This window comes from Python bivittatus, unplaced genomic scaffold (genome assembly GCF_059951505.1).
Source record: "Python bivittatus isolate LINGU-HERP-01145 unplaced genomic scaffold, Pbiv_v1 ctg000220_np1212, whole genome shotgun sequence".
Lineage (NCBI taxonomy): Eukaryota > Metazoa > Chordata > Lepidosauria > Squamata > Pythonidae > Python > Python bivittatus.
In genome coordinates, this window is record NW_028277048.1 from 33652464 (window position 1) to 33673898 (window position 21435).

The following is a 21435-nucleotide window of genomic DNA, read 5'->3' on the forward strand; positions in this document are numbered from 1 at the left end:
ATGTTTCTGGAGAGAGTTAATCCAATAGAATAATGCCAGTAATAATTTGGCTTTATTAGCAACTGCAAATGAGTTCCACAGGTGTTATTCCTTTATTACTGGCATTATATAAGCAATTTTCACTACAGAAGTGCCACAGCAGTTCTAATTAATGCTAATAATTGCTGTGACATTTTGTCCATTTAGTTATTTATTTAAATTATTAAGTCCACCAATTCCTATATTTTGGGAGTACTATTTACCTTTTAGATTTATAGTTCTTGGATAACTATTATAAATATTGCTAAAAAGGTATCATATCTAGAGAGCCAATGATCCTTTCCTCACTCCCAAGTTACAGAACTCTTCCCCAGCCCTTGATTCAGCAGAAAACTCTTCTGGTGTGATGTTGGTTATCCTCTTTTTCAATCCTTGTTCTGCCTCTCTTCCCAATCACTGCCACCTCTCTGACTTCCCTCCAACCTAATGGGAAATAAAGCCTAACAGGTTTTATACACTCTCAGTCTGTCTGTGAATGGGGACGGAATTAGAAAAAAAACATTACTTGAGCTCCAGTAAAATATTTAAAATATTGTGTGAGTCAGCATGTATTTTTATCCTGGAAGAGAGCATTTAAATTCTGTCTTTTCATGATTGAGAAAATATTGTTCTCATGCTTTATTGAAGTCCTGACAATGTATTTCATATCTGTTTGCCTGCTAGCGAAGGTATCTATGCTGAGGAAGAGGGCACAGAATCCTATACTTAGCAGATAAAAAAGGAACAGATCAAGAAAGAACATGAGCATAACATTATACATATACAAAATGAATAGACAGGTATTCAGCCAAGTTTTATTATTGATATTTTAAAGTTTAAACCCCCTCTCAAAGCAGCTTCCAAAGTAAAATATAAGTAACAGTGATCTTAACATTTTAAAATAATCTTTTTTAAAAATGTGTAGTAATAAGAACCAGTTAAAAATTTGGGAAAGGAAGAAACAGCAGCAAGACAAGGAAATTAACTCAGCTGTATCAGGGAAGTGATATGTCAAAGTGTCCTTGCTGGCAGGCCTCCAGCATTTTATGGAAGATTTACTAGGCATCTTTTAGAAAAGACTTATTAATTGTGCATGTTTAACTAGGCTGATTGTTCTTTTGGAATCATTAAGGTTTTTTAAAAATTGTTCCTTGCAAGTTAGAAAGAAGAAACAGATTCCTGCAACTCCTTATCCACTGAAATAATTCTTGTGACACGACATTCCATAACCGGGAATCTACTTCATTGACCGTAAAAGTATACTGGATGGTCAGAAAAGTAATGGAGAAAACTTATTGACAATGAATTAGTGACCAGCCACTAATAAATAACTTGGATGTCAAATAATTTCCCTGCCTAGTTTTAGAGAATGAGGGCTTACGACAAATGTTGAATAAACAACAGATAATAACTGGCATACATCTTTTGCTCAGAAGCCAGTTCAGATATAGGGCGTTTTGGAATATACAGTGGTACCTCGGGATACGAACTTAATCCGTTCCGTGACTCTGGTTGCAACTCGAGTTGGTCTCAAGTCGAGGTAAAGTTTCCCATAGGGTTCAATGTAAATCCGGTTAATCCGTTCCGCCCTCCGAATTTGGTCGCAACCCGAGGCGAATTTCCCCATAGGGTTCAATGTAAATCCGGTTAATCCGTTCCACCCTCCGCCTGAATTTGGTCGCAACCCGAGGCAATTTTCTCTTCAGAGCCTGACTCCCGCCAAACCTGCTCTGCATTTTCTTTGGAGCCATGCTAACACGCACACCAAAAACCTTCGCAAAACACCGCAAAACACACCACAAGCCTCACCGAACGTCTCCTTGCTACCGCGACCTCGCCCACAGGAAGCCGCGACCGCGTGGCAGCAGGGAAAATGGCCGCGGATCTGGTTCGTAAGTAGAGGCAAGTTCGTATCCTGAGGTAAAATTTTCCTGCTGAAGCTGGTCGTAACCCGAAATGTTCGTTAGTAGAGGCGTTCGTATCCCGAGGTACCACTGTATATGGAGGATTAAATACAGTAGTGATGAAATTGTAAAACTCGATTTAGGTTGTTTTTCTCCTTTGTGCCTGTGATTTGCGATTCCCAATACAATCTCAACCTTTGTGCAACCCAAATGGTGGATAATTCAGAACTAAAACCTCATAGATAGTTTTGAAGACTTCTTATAAAGTACATTAGAAGAAGTTAAAACCATTTTTTTAAAGTTATGAAACTAATGTTTGAAACTGGTGCTCATTTTTCTTTTATTAAGAGCTAAACTAGAAAATGCAGTTAATAAGCACATTTTTATACAAACAGCAGCTGTCTTATATGAGTAAGTATTTTCAAAACCTACAGGATATGATAGAAAAGCTTAATACTATTTTTCTTCCTGCCATGGATAGTTCCCAGCTCAAATTTACTTCTCTCAGTCTGCTATTAAGGAGAGACTCTTGATTCTACTTTTTGGATCCTCTCCTTTCAGAGGTAAACAATGTTGTGATTTTAGCCAGGGCTTTTTTAGCGGTGGTACCCCATCTTTGGAATACTCACTTGGTATTGTCTATGATGTCCATTCAGTACCGGAAAAAAAAAAGTTTTATCAGACACTTAAGAAATCCATTTTTATTTATATGGTCACCCTTACAACACATTGATTCAAGTCAATTAAAAAAAAAACAGTGCAGAAGAAATAAAAATATAACTTAAAATAGCACAGTGCTCTAGGAACAATTCAACAACATACTACCAGGAACACCAAGGCAGGCTCACCTAACAGCCTGGGCCAATGCCCAGGAGAAGCACCAGGTCTTCAGTGCCCTGTGAAACTTTCCACTGAAGTTGCCCTTAAGGCCTTAGTCAAATTTAAACAGGATCTGGCATTTAGATTTTCAAAATGATAGGGCCAAAGTTTCTCACTTTCACTATGCTGCAATTGCAGGTTTCCCATAAGTGGTCTCCAGATATTTTTATAACATCTTGCATGTTGCTTGTAGGAGATTTTTCACCTTGGCTTGAATTGGCACACCACCCATTATGGAGACAATAGGTAAATATACTTGTCTCCCATATTGTAAATGCACTTGTGTGTGTTCAGACATAGAGGTCAAGTTAGTAATTCACATATTACTGTTGTAGCATCTGGCACTCATAAGCCCAACTGTCAGAAATCTTAGTTGTCTCTCTGATCAAGAGGTTACCAATCTCCTTCCATGAGACCAAATATGGGCAACTCCCTAAAGATTCCCAATTTTCATTAGTAGCTGTGGTTTGCAGAAGTCAGTTAGCACCTCCCTTTCATTACTAATTGTTTTAGGTGTGATTTCCATGTCTTTTTAAGTATTGTATTTGTGTTTTATTGATCTGGGACCATCAATAAATGAACAGCTGATTTTTTAAAAGAAGCATTATGTTGTCTGAAAGCAAATGTTGAGACAGAAAGAGAGGTAGTGCTCGCCACACTGGGTAAGTTTTCTTTCTCTGTCATGGAAATGTGAACATTTGGAGCAGGGGGAGAGATATTTGTTTATCAGTATACATTGGTTCTGCGTCCATACAGAGCCAATTCTTTTCCTGAACTTTGTCTGTGGAGCTGGCACTTCTTTCTCCTTCCCTTGGGAAGAAACCATCTCCTATAACTCATAGGATAGAAGTTACTTTTTCCACCAAAATCTGCCATGCCTAATCACTTAGTTTAATAGCTTTTGATGAATAGCACTAGCAATTCCTTCATGATTTCCTTCTTGTTAAAAAATAGGGCAATAAAGTAGGTCATCAAACGAATAGAAGAAATTGCACTGTCATTCATTATGTAGTCCCTTGCCTAAAGTCTGCAGACTGAGCAACTTCCCTCTCTGAATGTGAGATTATGTGCATATGCAAGATATTTGAGGAAGAAACAGTGTTGTCAGATTTACATAAACAAAAAAGAAATAGAAGAAAATAGAAATTTTACCATTATGTATTTGTAGAATAAAGGTTCAGGTAACTATGGAAATTTCTAGTTTGTTCACTGAGGTCCATATTTAGCCCAGCAGGTGCATGTGAGTAAAGCCATGATCATTAAGAGCTCATCCTTGCGTCCCACTAACCTTGGCATGAAGATGTCTCGCTAATAATTTCTAGAGGATGTGTTTTTAGGATATGACCTCAAACTCATACCAGCCTTTTGCAAAAGCAGCTTAACATTGTATTTAACAGTTCCAGAATAATGTTTTTCATCCTCTTGATGTGCCTTGCACTAGGAATTATTCTTGACACCTCAATTACAGTGTCAGTGGTAACATGGTCAGGGGCTGGGATTTGTCCAACTCTTGGCCACAACCCCCAACCTCCATGGCCAACTTGGGTTGGGCTGCCAGAGAGACCAGATACCTAGGTCCTACAGATTCATCTGCCTGCATAAAGCCTGACATATCCTGTGTAAACAGGTTTAGTGCTCTTCTGGAAGAGCACTAGATATATCTTTTTAACAAAGGACTGGCACTCAGGTGAGTTTAAAATGGGTAAGAGAACCAGGTTCTGCACAGCTGAGGAATCAGGTGCTCCTGACCATGGCTACTCAGTGCCTTGTAGCTCTTGCCAATCATTCTTTGCTGCTTTATTTTGTACCAGATGACAGATTGTATGCTGGGCAAGGGGCACAGGTAAAGCAAGAGGGACTCTCCTAATGCACCTCACCAGCCTGTTGACATAGTTGGGCTATTTCTGAACACACACAGTATTCTGGAAAAGTGAAAATTTGTCACTCAGGTATTTGCTTACAGTTTTTCAAGCCTGCCTCACCACATGTTAAGGACAGTGATTGGTGGTTTATTTTTCCTACTGGCAGGTAACTCTGGATGGGAGAGAAATGTAGGCAGGGCAATCTACCCTTGAATTGTTCCACATTGAAACAGTACCAATTACCAGCCTTGTCTCTGAGGAGGATTAGTTCTTGACCATCAGTGCAACACAATTTATGTTGGCATGATTTCCTGCCAACGCAAAGGTTGGAAGACTGTTAACACAGTTGTGAGGAAGAACCCGTAGACTATATAATAGGAGAAAGGATAAGAAGGAATTAAATCCTCTATTCTTTCCCTGGGAAACAAGTCTCCAGTCTTCCAGTTGGAGAAGCAGAGCTGAAACAAAAAGAATTGCTTCCTCTATTTCTAATACTCTATATATGGGATCACCACTGTCAGGACTGATAGCAGAGATTGTAATGCAATGCCTAGAAGTCATAGCACTTCCCCGCATACAACCTAAAGTATGGATCCGGTATGTAGATGACACATTTGTTATAATAAAAAAGAAACAACTAGAGAAGGCACATGAAACCATTAACAACATCTTCAAAGGAATAAAATTCACCAGAGAGGAAGAAAACAACAACACGCTACCCTTCCTGGATATCCTCATCAGCAGAGGAAACAACAGGAAATTAGAAACCAAGTTTATCAGAAGACAACCCACACCAATCAAGTACTCTATTACCAAAGTAACAACCCAACCTCCCACAAGAGGAGCTGTGTAAGAACATTATTCAAGCAAGCACAAATGAATTGCAGCAACCCAGAACAGCAGAAAAAGGAAACAGACCACCTATACAACATCTTCCAACAAAATGGATATCCACATAATTTTACCAAAAAGTGCCTAACCACTCAACCTACTACTGACTACACAACCTACACAAGCTATGAAAAGGATCACACTGCCATACATCAGAAACGTCTCAGAAACCACCAACAGACTATTACAACCACATGGCATCTCTGTAGCACACAAACCAACAAAATCACTCCAAAATATTTTAAGTAAACCAAAAGACCCAGTAGCACAAGAAGGAAAAACAGGAGTCATCTACAACATACAGTGTAAGAACTGTAACAAACACTATGTAGGACAGACAGGCAGAAGACTGGCAGAGCGCATCCACGAGCACCAACTAGCAGTCAGAAGACATGATGAAAATTCCTTAATCTCACAACACATGGACAGACTTAGCCATAGTTTTAACTGGGAAACTGTCAGCATTTTAGACCAAATCCAAATATGCAAGAGAATTCTTAGAAGCCTGGTATTCAGACAAGGCAGCAATTAACAGACACATAGAGATAAACAGCATCTACTATTCAAAAGAGAGAAAAGATCAGAAGATCGCCTCACCAGCAGTCATCACCCAGATAAGCAAAGGTCACCACCAGGCATGCAATCAAGCAGTAAACAGATGCTAATCAAGGAACTACCAGAGGAGCAAAACAAACCCCCACCCCCACCAGCATTTGCAAGGCAGGCCATAGCATATAGTCAGCCTAAAAGGGGAAAATACTAGTCAGATCGCATTTTATGACGGTCAGATCACATGTTATGACAAATTAATGAACAACACCATGAAATTCCAAAAGGTTCACATACTTTTTCTTGCAACTGTAAATAGAGAGCAAACCCCATCTCATTTTAGCACTGAAGATGTTACCTAGCCAGGTAATGAAACATTTTCAAGAAAAGAACCAAGCTCAGAGAACCCCAAGGACTCCACTCTATATATAATCAGTGGGTTCAAAGATCAAAAGAGTTGAGGCTTCTGGGGCTGCATTTTCAACACTTTTCACTTCTGGTATATATAAAAAAATAAAACCAGAATATAAATTTATTTATTTAAATAAATAACTAAATAACTAAAGCCAGAAAAGTGTATAGTTTTGTCACTATATGTGACAAAATTTATTTATTTATTTTTTTATATATATATATATATATATATATATATATATATATATAAATTGTCACATATAGTGACAAAGAAACATTCTGTCTTTGTTGTCACAGTAGAGCAAGAAACCATACATGGACGAGACAAGAGAACTTGGAAATGATGGAATGCTACTACAACAGCAGACCTAATGAGAGGGGATATATGAAACATATGAGGGAACTATGGATAGACAGAAGGCCTACATCCACACTAACTGAGAAACAACTAGTTACCCAGCGCTTCAACATAGTGAAGAGGAAGCTGCTCTCACAACTTGAGATAGACCAACTCCACATTACAACCTGGACTCAAGCAGACCTGGAAGAACAAGCAGATGTGCAGCCAACACCTGAAGCTGGAATGTCACTGCCACCCCTTCCATTACAGAGTACAGCAGCTGATATGAGGCATAAGATCATGAATAAACTAGCTACAGTCAACCCTCGAGTCCAATTACCAAGGCTCAGTGGAGAAGTACCATCAGATAGTATGCTAGAAGATGCCAACAGAGCCCTCCAGACAATCCCTACCACCACCATAACTGAAACCAATGAATTGGTATATGCTACAGCCGCTGTAATCCTGGAAATGCTTGGCTACATGATCAAGAAGAACAGCAGTACATACCCACCCTGGAAAATGAGATTGGAGGTTAAGGTCAAGGCAACTCGGAGAGAAGTCAGTCAGCTGGTGGAACTACAGAAGGGTGTGGAGATTAAGGATAAGACTCAGCTACTGAAAAAATACATGGGCCTGACTCCATCTGAAGCCCTAGAGGCTGCTAAACAAAGGCTCACAGCACTGGCTACCAGGCTAAGGAGATACACTAGAGAAGCAGAAGCCAAGAAGATAAATGCCCTGTTCTCCAAAGAACCATCCAAAGTGTACTCCCAACTGCAGTGCAACCACAGAGTAACAGCTGAGCCACCAGCAGCGGAAACTGAACAGTACTGGAAGAACATGGGAGAAAGAGAAGATGCATAACACCAGTGCAAAGTGGCTGCAGGACCTGAAAGCAGACCACAGCAATCTCCCAGAACAGAAACCAATCACCATCACAGTAGCAGACATCCAACAGCGGGTCAAGAAAAGCTGGACAGCACCTGGCCCGGACATGATCCACACCTACTGGCTAAAGAAACTAACAGCAGTGCATGAACGCCTAGCAGCACAGATGAACCAACTGCTAGCAGCAGGCTCCCACCCAGACTGGCTAACACAAGGAAGGACAGTGCTGATCATGAAAGACCCTCACAAAGGAACAGCACCATCCAACTACCGGCCAATAACCTGCCTCCCCACAACATGGAAAGTTCTATCAGGCATCATAGCTGCCAAGCTACAAGACCATATGGGCCAGTACATGAGCACAGCTCAGAAGGGCATTGGGAACCACACCAGAGGCTCAAAACACCAGTTACTCATAGATAGGGCAGTCGCCCGAGACTCAAGATCTAGGCAGACCAATCTGAGCACAGCCTGGATTGACTACAGGAAAGCCTATGACTCAATGCCGCACACATGGATCTGTGAATGCCTGGCACTATACAAAGTCAACAGGACACTAAGGACCTTCTTCAAGAACTCAACGGGACTATGGAAGACAACACTGGAAGTGAACTCAAGACAGCTCACACAAGTGGCCATCAAGTGCGGCATATACCAAGGTGATGCACTGTCCCCACTGCTGTTCTGCATAGGCTTAAACCCCCTCAGCCAGATAATCACAAGATCTGGATATGGGCACAAGTTCAAGAGTGGAATCACCATCAGCCACCTTCTCTACGTGGATGACATCAAGCTGTATGCTAAGAGTGAACGAGACATCGACTCACTGATCCACCTGACACGGATCTACAGCGAGGACATTGGGATGTCATTCGGACTGGAGAAGTGTGACAGGATGATAGTAAAGAGAGGGAAGGTAGTTAAGACTGATGGAATGGAACTACCAGTGGGCCACATAGCAGACATAGAGACCAGCTGGGAACCATGAGGAGGAGGCAAGGAAGACAGCAACATCCAAGTACCACCAAAGGATAAGACAGGTCCTGAAGAGCCAGCTCAATGGGAAGAACAAGATCCATGCCATCAACATGTACGCCCTGCCAGTCATCAGATACCCTGCCGGTATAGTGAGCTGGCCAAAGGAAGACATGGGGGCTGCTGATGTGAAGACCTGGAAGCTCCTCACAATGTGTGGAGGTTTCCACCCCAAGTCCAACACCCAGAGACTGTACACCAGCCGCAAAGAGGGCGGGCGGGATCTGATGAGAGTCAAAGCCACTGTCCTGGATGAAACCCAGAGCATCCAGGAGTACATCAGTAAGATGGCACCCAAAGAGTTGCTGCTGAGAGAATGCCTCAGGCAGCAGCAGACAAGGCAGGAGGTTCAAGCAGAGGAAGTGCCATGGCAAGACAAGCCCCTGCATGGGATGTACCATCGACAGATAGCTGAGGTGGCTGACATTGGGAAATCCTATGAGTGGCTGGAAAGGGCTGGACTAAAAGACAGCACTGAGGCACTGATCGTAGCAGCACAAGAACAGGCACTAAGCACCAGATCCATAGAAGCAGGGGTCTACCACAGTAGACAGGACCCAAGGTGTAGATTGTGCAAAGAGGCCTCAGAGACAGTCCAACACATAGTGGCAGGGTGTAAGATGCAGGCAGGAACAGCATACACTGAACGGCACAACCAAGTAGCTGGCATTGTGTACAGGAACATCTGCACAGCTTATGGGTCCAGATGGGAGATTCCACAGAAGGTTGTGGAGAATAACAGGGCTAAGATCCTGTGGGGCTTCCAGATCCAGATGGACAGGCAGGTACTGGCCAATCAACCAGACATCGTGGTAGTAGACAAAGACCAGAAGACAGCGGTAGTGATAGATGTAGCAGTGCCAAGTGACAGCAACATCAGGAAGTAGGAGCATGAGAAGCTGGAGAAGTACCAGGGCCTGAAGGAAGAACTAGAGAGGATGTGGAAAGTGAAAGCCAAAGTGGGCCCAGTGGTGGTAGGAGCACTCGGGGCTGTGACTCCTAAGCTGGGAGAGTGGCTCCAACAGATCCCAGGAACAACCTCAGAGCTCTCTGCCCAGAAGAGTGCAGTGCCAGGAACAGCTAAGATACTGCACAGAACCCTCAAACTCCCAGGCCTCTGGTAGAGGACCCGAGATTGAGGATGACACAGACCACCCATAGGGGTGAGAGGGGAATTTTTTTTAAAAAAATTGTCACATATAGTGACAAAGACACATTCTGTCTTTGTTGTCACAGTAGAGCAAGAAACGTTTTGTGGAAAGGCTTCCCAGAAGGATTCGTATCTAGGTAGGGTAGTTTTCAGTGTATGTGATATACATATTAAAAATCTGCTGATTAATAATACAGAATAAATTAAAGTGCATAATTTATATTGGGTTAATACAATCAAGCTACAGCAGGAATTGGCTCACTCAATGGCACTCAACTAAATCCCCTTCACATACTACCGATGTATCATAAGATTGATATATATATATACACACACACGTACGTACATACACACACGTGTGTGTGTGTGTATGTATATGTGTGTGTGTGTGTGTGTGTGTGTATGTATATATATGGATGATGTATCCTGTATCAGCCATAAGTCCCAGAGAGTGAGCCTTACAGATTTCCTTCAAAATTATTTCTACATATATGTCAGAAAAAAGAAGGCTCTGCTTCCTCTCCCCATAAGGATATTTTCCAAGCTGGCCCTGGCATCAAGAACGGATGTCATTTGAAAGAGATGAGGGGAGTATCCACAAAAAAGCTCTGCCCCCTCCCCCCAAAGAAATGTGAGCTGTGCCAATTTAGCACCTCAGGCTTGTGATGTCATTTGTCTGTCTAGAAGCATTAAGAGAGGGAGCAGGCACTGCTTGAGGAACACTTACCTTAGGCCAAATAGGGGGGCAGAAGGTTTGAGAATTAGGGCACTGTGGTGAAAGAAGCCCTAAAGGGTGTTTAGGAAAGAAGGAAAACTTCATACTCTGTCAAGGCTTGTTTCTTCTTCTTAAGTGGGTGTTTGGCAGCAGAAGAAACACAGGTAGCAAAAGGAGAAGGCACACGCACACACCCACACACACACACACTCATTTCAAGGAGATTGGGGTAGGACTGTGGGAAGGTTTCACTTATGAAGGGAAAAATCCTCCCTAAAGAAAGGGTTCAAGTGGTTGTCCTGTTGGGCTGATCTAGAGGTAACTAGAGACTGGAGGCAGCCAGGATTTAGACCACAAATAATAAAAAGAATGTAAAATGGAATGGCCACAGTACTGCAAAGTGCTGGTATATCTTTTCTTGCCCTTCTTTGGCTGGAGCTTTACTGCAAGAATGCGTCTTTGCACATTAGCACTTGAGAAAAGTCTCCATTCTATCGAACGGACTTGCTTAATTCCTCCAGATGAGAAATACAGGGCCTTTTGAAGCAGAGAGCAACTATAGCTTTACTTAGGAGAAGTCAAAAACTTCTCTATAGTCATCAGAAATCTTACCTCACCCAGGATTCCATCAAAGCAGTTGTCTAAAACCATCTGCTTCCAGTCTCTCCGAGTTTCTCTAAGAAGAATAGGATAGAACTGTAGGGCTCTGGGGCGTTCATTTCTCTGTGGCTAGAAGGTAAGGTTGCCCAAACAGAGTAGGTGGGTAAATGATACATTTCCTGTCTTTGGGGTGGCAGTTATAGAACTAGCCCCAAAGGAAAAATATATTTGCGTATATTTGATTGGATTTAACTCAGTAAAAGAAAAAGGTATCTAGAAGGATTTTGTATTTGTGGGAGAAGACTGTCTCTTAGAATTATTTTCTATAAAAGCATTTCTGCAAAGCTTGAATAGACTAAGGGTTGATTATACTATCAAGATTGCTGTTACTGCATGTGATGCTAATAGTTGCATGAAGAAAACTGGCAGTATTTCAGCAAGTGAGCTGCTGCTTCTCTGACATCCCATAATGTGTGAACTATTCCCTCATGGGAAGTGTCCCAGTCTCATGAAGAATTTTCAAACTAGCCCAAATGCTGAATGAAAAATTAAGTCATGTACCATGCACTTGAGAATTAAGTAACACCAAAGGGTTCAAGAAATGTTCATTTTCAGACCAGAGGTCATGATAAAATTCTGCTGATGGACCTTCCTAATCATAAACAAGAACAGCCTGTTTCTACTGATACTTAATAATTAACTCCTGAATGCTAAGTGTGCATTCTAGTACTTAAACTGGACCAGTGACCCAAGGTCATTACAAGTTTTTTTTCAGTTCTGTATTCCCCTTTCTATGTTTCTTCTTGAGTCCATCCTTTATTTCATGATGATTACTTTCCCTACAGTTTTATCTGTTGCATGTGGTTTTGTTGCCCTATTACTTTCCAAATCACTACAGCAATTGTGGAGAGAAAGAAAATAAAACATGCCAGGTCACTTGATAGCCTGTGAGACCTAAGTGCTTTTTCTGCCCTCTCTTGATAACTCTGAGTGACTAGGGTGTAATGGATGACCACACGATACAGCCACTTTGATCAAGCTAAACAAGCGTGATTTGATTACCGCTTTAATGGGGAAATCGCCCATTATGCACAATGCTTGAGATACATGGGGGTTGAACACTTAGGTGCAAAGATACTGAATACGTATACAGGGAAGTTCATATTTGTGACTTCTCACAATTCCCTTCTCATGCTTTGGAAGATAGCAAGAAAGAAGGAGATAGGACAGTGATGGCAAATGGGTTTTTAAGCCAAGTTCCTTTGCAGTTTGGTCCTATGAGCTGCCAGTTGCACTTTTATGGTCTATCTTCATCATAATTCTCAGGGAAGCTAGGCAATATTCTGTCATATCCATTACATTTTTTGAGCTCTTGCTGAATTTTCCATACCTTGCTAAAGCGGCAGTGAAAAAATTAATTATCTTGGAAAATTCTTCTTTCGACTTATGTTAAGCAGATACTCTTGTTTCATAACCCCCGTCCACCCATTTCCCCATCCAGCAGTCTTCATTTTGAATTGGAGACAGGATCTAATTCTACGTTAGTTTGCATAATATTTAACTCTGACTTTAGAGGGGCATACAGGTAGACTGCAGCTGTTTCCCCCCCCCCCACTAATGAGACTATTTGGCATAGTGAGCCTGGCTGTTTTCATCAGTCATTTATATCTGAAAAAGGGGCAATGCTGTGATTTGCTTTTGATCATAGAATTACAGTGTTGTTTTGAATGGTCACCTTGCTCAAATATGCCGTACAGATCACAAGTGTTACGCAGTTTCACGCTGTAAATATCAACTCTCTGTAGCCATTCATCTCATCTTGCTGGGATTCCAAGTCTGCAAGCTTAAAATACCAAGCTCTGTTGTTTTATATATTTTTATTTTTACATTCCACATTTCTAGAATAAAACAACTCAAGATGAAGGACAAAATAAAAGCATAACAATCTAATAATGCATCAAAGTAAAACTTTAAATGTTGAAAATTAACTCTATGTTACATATTAATGCAGCCATTAAAATCAATATTTCCAGAGCTATGGTAATAACTTACAAATAAAACACATCATTTAAAAGGAGCATTCAAGAGAGGTGGGGTTTCAGAATTTTAAAAAATTTTGCAGCTGAAAGAGACAACCGCCAGTGAAGGCATATTAGCAAATGTATTTTTAAAAATTATATATGTCTTGCTCTTGATCCAAGATTTAACAGGTTAGCATTCTGCACCAAACCAACTATATGTCAATATAATATTGTTTGTATGCCAAAACACGGTCACATGATACAAGATAGTGCATCTTTGCTATTTGTGCTAATACAGAGTGGAATCTCAAAGGTAGAGATGACATCAAGCTTTTTGTTATTTGCTTGCCTTTTACAAAGTTGTTCAATGCATCAGGAAAGGAACTACTGCACTATAAACATTTTGTCAAATTTTGTAGAAAGTTTTGTAAAATTACCAAGATTTGCAACAGTTGTGGAGGCAGAATAGAATTTGGCTCAGGACTGAGTGATGCAAGAGAAGTGGAGCTTTGGGGAGAAAAAGCTCCTTTATGATGCTTCACTGTTCTAACTCCTTGTTCTCTATAAAAGGAGGCAGGAAACAATCATTTGGAATTCCTCCTGCACGAAATCCCTTTCTCCATGCAAGAGAAGAGCCAGTTTGGTCTAGAGGTCAAGGACCCAGGCTGGAAAGTAGGAGACTGTGGGTTCTAGTCCCGCCTGAGGCTTGAAAAACTGGCTGGGTGACTTTGGGCCAGTCAATCTCTCTCTGCCCAACTCACCTCACAGGGTGGATGTTGTGGGGAAAATAGGAGGAGGAAGGAGTATTAGGTATGTTCGCCACCTTGAGTTATTTATAAAAGTAATAAAGGCACAATAAAAAAATCTTTAAAAAAAAAGAGAGAAGATGCGGATTGTTCTCCAACTCCTCCTGCATGGAGGAAAGTTCTCGATGGAGGAATGAAGAACCTCCTGCCCCATATAGGGAGTGGATCAGGCTCTGCCATATCCCACGTGGAGGAGGTGATTCAGTGCAGGTGGACTTGAGGAGCACTCACTTCCCAGTTCTTTCTGCACAGATTGCTTTGAAGACAGGCAGGGGTGTCTGCTGCAAACGGCAGTATCTCCCCAAGGATGTCCATAATAATAACATCATCACACAAATGCCACCATTAAATACTTGCGTTCTGCCATCTGACACAACAATGGAAAATGTTTTTGCGATGTTATCATCGTGTGTGTGTCATTCCATACCCCCCCCCCCCGTGTATGCCCACACAGCAGCACTTTCCTAGTGTGTCCACTGTGGGTTGGATAGAGATAATGTATGGGCCATGTCTAGTCTGCGAGGTGAAGGTTTTCTACCTCTGCAGTGACGACGGCTTCCTCTTTGTCTTCCTTTTGCTGCTTCCCGTGCATCACTTGAACATGGATTCATGCTGCTGCTTGTATTTACAGTAAGCAAATTATTATATAGAATTTGCTGTTTATTGGCAGAATGTGGCTTGTTTTGAAAGCTCTTTATACTGTTTTTGCTGAGTTTTCTAACAAGGAAGGCTATACAGTATGGAGTGAATTTACAGAAGAATCTTTCAGAGTCCTTTTGTAACTGGATGCAGTAATTGCTACTGTGGGTTAAATGTAAAGTTTGTATAGTTCACTGTGCAGTATCCTGTCTTGAACACACATCCATTATCCTAATCCCTAGAAAAGTTAAAAGTACAGCAACTAAGAAATAAGTTTATCCAAGCTGTTGGTATAGCTTCAGAGCAAAGGGTTCCATTCTTAGCTAATTTTGGTGAGCTTCATAAATTGATCATATATTACATGAAGTATATTTTTTAGCAGCCTTTCCGTCAGTCACTTTTTCTAAATTTCCTGCGTGGCCCCAGTCTATCTTCTTCCATTTTTTAGGTGGGGACAAATAAAAAGACAAAATTGCCTGCCTAGGTACCCTATCCTTGGGAAACAAATAACTTTACCAGCCATCATTTCCAGTTCTAAAATACCACATTCTTCTGTCGTAATCTAGGCAGGGCTGGTGCTCAACATTTGGCCCCTGCTTTCAGGTATTTGAAGCATACTGCTCTTGCTCAAGACTAAACTTTCCAATTCGTTCAATCTATCTTCTTCGTAATTAGTTTCTAACCTCCTAATCATTCTGGTTGCCCTCCTCTGTTCTATTTTGTCTGAATCCTTCCTGAAGGGTGGGTTATTCCCAGATGTAGACACAATACTTGAAGTGGGCCTGACCAACACAGAATAAAGTGGAATGATTACTTCCTCTGATTTGGAAACTGTACTTCTGTTAGTTCAGCCTAAAATTGCCTTTTGCCTTTTTGGCAACCCTATCACACAGTTGTCTCTTTTTCAGTTAGTAGTAAGTTTCCATTCCAGGATCTTTTTGACAAATAATATTACCACACTAAGTATCTCCCCTCCTATACCTATGCATTGATCTTTTTTCCTGAGTTAAAAAACAAACAAAAACTTTTCATTTGTCACTGCTTAATTTCACTCTGTTATTTTCAACCTACGTCTCTCATCCATCAAGATGATTGTGAATTTTATTTCTGTTTTCTAAGATATCAGCTATCCCACCCAGTTTTATGTGATCTGCAGATCTAATAAACCTTCTATCCACCAAAAATATTATTAATAAAATGTTGAATAGGATAGCACCTAGGACTGATCCTTCTGGCACCCCATTAGCTACCTCAGTCTAGTTTGGTAATAAGCCACTTAGGAGCATTATTTCATTATTATTTTCAAGCCAGTTTTTATCTACTTTCCATCTTGCTAATCAAAATGTTGGGGGGAGGGGGGTTACTCTGTCAAATTCTTTTCTGAAATGAACATCCATGATCCCCTCAGAAAATTGCCCCATCAAAAAATGGGTGAAGGTTAGTCTGATAAGACTTGTTCTGATAATTGCCACACTGTTTTAAAGATGTTTACAGATCTACTTTATGAACTTTATGACCTGCTCAAAAACTTCCCAGTTATTAATATCACTTTGTCTAGTCTATAGTTCTTCCTTTTCCCTTTTTTGAAGTAAGGACATTTTGCCCTCTTCAGTCATCTGGCACTTCATTTGTTCTCCTGGATTTCTCAAAAATAAAGCTGGGCCAGATAATAAGGAAGTTCCTTCAGTGCCCTACGATGCAATTTGTTTTGGTCCATTTATCCGGGCTTGGGACCGGCATGCAAGTGCATGGCTGGGTGGGTGGGTAAATAAATAAATAAATAAATAAATAAATAAATAAACAAATAAACAAATTAATTAATTAATTAATTAATTAAAATAAATTAAAATAAAATAAAATAAAATAAATAAAGCACATGCAAACTGTCATTTAATCATCAAGCAGCCAAATAGGAATAGAACAGATAAGCCGAACCTACTCCCAGTTCTTGGATTCCCTTGGAAACAGTATAGTTCTCTCTAAATGCTGGATGGTTTATAAGGAGGAGGCAAACAAATAATTCTCAGGAGCAAACAATCCTCAATGGTATTACCTCTTCCCCATGTGACCACTCTTTGCTATATTATAGTGTTTCTGAGGATTCCATGCATTTTCAGAAGTAATTTTCCTCCATACTCCTAAATGGATCCAGGTTTTTGTCCAGGTATCTTATTAACAATCCAGGCATAAATCTGACAGAGCTTAAATTCAGCCATGCAAAGCACAGCATAAAAAATATTAAGTTGCAACATTCTGGATATCCGTAGTGTGTTCTTTGTTTAGAGTTGTGTTTGTTTGGCAATCAGCTTAATGATCTTACAAGAACACTTCCTTCACAGAAGAACTTGTACTGTTTTTTTCTGCTTTTCTCAATGTTGTTTATTGTTTTGCCTGTTTGTTTCTTAGCAGCCATGCTAAAATTAATTGAAGAGGAAAGAAATAAGACACAATTCCTTTCAGCTCCCTCAGCTAACATTTCATAAGTCTTAGTGGGCTGATATGTTTCAGGCTAGAAAAAACTTCATTGATGTTAATGTCTAATTTTTATTTCTATATTTCCAGTATTGTTGCACATTTAAAAGATAGTCATCTGAACATGTTTTTTTTATGAAAAATCACTTAAATAAAATGTAGTGATAAAATAATGGATTGTACCCAGTGCAGTAATAGCATAAAGACATACATGCAAGGGAAATTTTCTTCCACTTCCTCCCTTCTGCAGTCTCTATTTGAGACTTTCAAAAAGATCTGTAGTGGTTAAAGAGTATGTGGTGAGAGGATAATTGGGGGATAGGTGCTTGTGCAGACTCAGTTTGGTCTGAAGATGAAGAGCTTTTCAAGTTAGCCATTAGGAGGAATTTCCTGATGGTAGGACCATCAACCAGTGGAATAGGTTGCCTCATGAAGTGGAATGTTCCCCTTTACTGGAGGTCTTCAAGCAGGAACTGGATACCCATCTCTCAGAAACACTTTAGCGGTTCTTGCACTAAGCATGGAGTTGGACTAGAAGTCTCCTGAAGTCACTTCCAGTGCTGTTGTCCTAGGATTCTGTTGTTTGGACTAGATGTTCTCTGACATCACTTCCCCTCTGATCCTACAATTCTTTTGTTGACTACATGGCTGGTTTGTGGGTATTAATATAAGACTTCATGCTTCAGTTTACAAATAAGATAATAGTAAATAATCACTGATACTTGACAAAGGCGATGCTAAGGCAAAGGGAGAATTATGTATTTAGACAGTTGCCACATCTCCTGAGTGGTAGTTCTCTTTTCTTCAGGATCCAGAAAAAATCCCCTGCTGTAACAGGCTATGTTCGAGAATCACCTAGTATTTGGCATTCTTGTGCATTAGTGGTAGGAAATCAGCTGAATCAGTTCAAATAGTTGGAACTGTGACACATTGGGCTCCTGTCACATCCTCATTTATTTCTTCTCAGTGCTGGTGGGTTAGATGTCAGTCGCCTTCCTGCTCTTGTGTCAGTTCCAGTTCCTGGGTTGTGGCAGTTTGTAATGAAATAAGTAGCCATATAATACCATGTTTTCTTATATGGTTTGAAAGCAACAAATAGTCTAATTTTCTATTCTAATTTCTCTGAAAATTGTTGTATCACATGTACAGTCGTGTGAAAAAGAAAGTACATCCTCTTTGAGTTCTCTGGTTTTATGTATCAGGACATAATAAAAATAATCTGGTCCTTAGCAGTTCTCAAAAGTAGGTAAATACAACCTCAGATCAACAATAACACATGACATATTACACCATGTCATTTATTTTACAAAAAGAAAGCCAAAATGGAGAAGTCATGTGTGAAAAACTAAGTATACCCTTACTGCTTCCATAGGTATGAAGAGGCTGAGTAGCAGCCAGGTGCTGCTAATCAAATGTCCTTGATCAATTGATCATCAGTAAGTGTGACTACCTCTATAAAAGCCAAAGTTTTAGGAGTTTGCTGGTCTTGAGCATTGAGGTGTGTGTTAACATAATGCCAAAGAGTAAAGACATCAGCAATGATCTTAGAGAAGCAGTTGTTGCTGCCCATCAATCTGGGAAGGGTTATAAGGCCATTTCCAAACAATTTAAAGTCCATCATTTTACAGTGAGGAAGATTATTCACAAGTGGAAAACATTCAAGACAGTTGCCAATCTTCCCGGGAGTGGACGTCCCAACAAATTCACCCCAAGGTCAGAATGTTCAATGCTCAGAGAAATTGCCAAAAATCCAAGAGTTACATCTCAGACTCTACAGGCCTCAGTTAGCATGTTAAACGTTAAAGTTCATGACAGTACAATTAGAAAAAGACTGAACAAGTATAGTTTGTTTGGAAAGGTTGCCAGGAGAAAGCCTCCTCTCTAAAATGAACATGGCAGCATGGCTTAGGTTTGCAAAGTTGCATCTGAAAGGTTGCCAGGAGAAAGCCTCCTCTCTAAAATGAACATGGCAGCATGGCTTAGGTTTGCAAAGTTGCATCTGAACAAATCACAAGACTTCTGGAACACTGTCCTTTGGACAGACAAGACCAAAGTGGAGATGTTTGGCCATAATGCACAGTGCCACATTTGGCAAAAACCAACACAGCGTATCAGCACAAACATCTCATATTAACCGTTACGCATGATGGTGGAGGGGTGATGATTTGGACTGGTTTTGCAGCCACAGGACCTGGGCACCTTGCAGTCATTGAGTCGACCATGAACTCCTCTGTATACCATAGTATTCTAGAGAAAAATGTGAGGCCATCTGTCCAACAGCTAAAGCTTGGCCAACATTGGGTCATGCAACAGGACAATGATCCCAAGCACACCAGCAAATCTACAACAGAATGGCTGAAAAAGAACAGAATCAAGGTGTTGCAATGACCCAGTCAAAGGCCAAACCTCAACCTGATTGAAATGCTGTGGCGGGACCTCAAGAGAGCTGTGCATAAACAAATGCCCTCAAACCTCAATGAACTGAAGCAATGTTATAAAGAAGAGTGGGCCAAAATTCCTCCACAATGATGTGAGAGACTGATAAAGTCATACAGAAATCAAGTTATTGCTGCTAAAGGTGGTTCTACAAGCTATTGAATCATAAGGTGTATTTAGTTTTTCACACATGGCTTCTCCATTTTGGCTTTCTTTTTGTAAAATAAATGATGACATGGTATAATATGTCATGTGTTGTTGTTGATCTGTGGTTGTATTTACCTACTTTTGAGAACTGCTAAGGTCCAGATTATTTTTATTATGTCCTGATACGTAAAACCATAGAACTCAAAGAGGGCGTACTTTCTTTTTCACACGACTATAAGTGAAACCATATTTTCCTAGACCATGGAGTGTACATTTAAAAAAAAATAAAACAGATAACTAGTATTTTCCCCTTTTAGGCTGACTGAGTCGTTCTGATGTTCTTGGTTAGTTTTGAGCACACCACAGGGTTTCAATTTAAGATATTTTACCCTATTTTATATAAATTTCACATTATACTAACTCCATATGATCAACAAGGGCCTTGTGTACTCTATATGGCTAATTTCTCACTGTTAACATGAACCTTTCCCTAGAGAAAAAATTCTGGATTTTACATGAACTGGATATGGATGTAATTACAGTACTTAATTTGAACTAGGACAGTGTGCATATGAACAACAGGATCTGACATCTTCAGCAACAACCTATAACTTTAAAATCCAACCTCTTCGCTCACAGGACTGCAGAGAAAGATCTTCTTGAATGTGTGAGCAATATTTGGCAAAATCGCTGAAACCCAAAAGGGGATCCAGAGAGAAACTCCAGTAAATTGAAACTGGAACTTCAGTATCCCGTGCAAGGCTTTTCAGTACTTCTGTGGTTGTTTGTGAAATCTCTGCTCTCCATCATAATTCAGTAGAACTTTCTTTTGTCTCTACCCTCCACAAACTTTTCCAGTTCAGCACTTACAATATTATGCCAAATCAGAACTTGTAAATTTTATACTAATTTCATGGTTTGCATTATGAGGAGGATTTTAATGTTTTATTTTATAGAATGGGTTTATATGCACATGCACTCAAACGCACACACAACCCGAAAAAGAAAAGATGCACGCAGGTCTTTAATAAGCAACATCCAAATCTTAATGTTGTATTTTGGCATCAGATGAGGTAGCCTTAAGCATAGATTCCTAAGTCTTTTTTTATAACATTGTTGGCATTGTTTGCATAACATCATACCTATATTCTAAACACAGGCTGTTCTCTTCTGTAGCACTTTAGACATATTTCCTACCTTGGTGTCTCTGGCGAATGCAACCCTTCCTCCCAACAGACGATTTGATGGCATAGATATCTCTGAAGTCCTGTTTGGGTCTTCAAGAAAAGGACACCAGGTATGGCATTAACCTTCTGAACACTGAGCATCAACATCACTGCTTGTAGGTGGAAACTCTGTACTTCAGTAAAACTGCTTGTGTTCCACACAGGGGAGACCTGTTTCAAATGATTATCATCTCCATGAGCGATGTAAATTTTAGAAGACGCCGTCTCTTGCCTCTGCTTTACAGTTTTTACTAGATATACAGTGGTACCTCGGGTCATAAACGCTTCTGTTCACAACCAATTCAGGTCACAAACAGCTCCATTCGCAAAATTTTGCCTCCGTTCGCGAACGCTGGATCGGGTGATGAACAGGATCCGTGGCCATTTTCCCTCCCGTGACACGTGGTCGTGGCTTCCTGTAGGGAGGGGGGACTCTCCCT

General features: G+C 40.5%; 1 protein-coding gene across 4 annotated transcripts in view; it reads left to right on the forward strand.

The window, feature by feature from the left end:
• ARSG (arylsulfatase G) overlaps positions 1-21435 on the forward strand; it is a 125432-nt gene that overhangs the window by 86205 nt on the left and 17792 nt on the right. For all 4 annotated transcript variants that reach the window (XR_015795726.1, XM_088138305.1, XM_088138306.1 and 1 more), the window contains exon 10: positions 20946-21066. Coding sequence is in view for 3 of the 4 variants with exons in the window: in XM_088138305.1 (XP_087994431.1) it covers positions 20946-21066 (121 nt within the window). In the remaining variant the exon portion in view is untranslated. The remainder of the gene's footprint in view (positions 1-20945; positions 21067-21435) is intronic.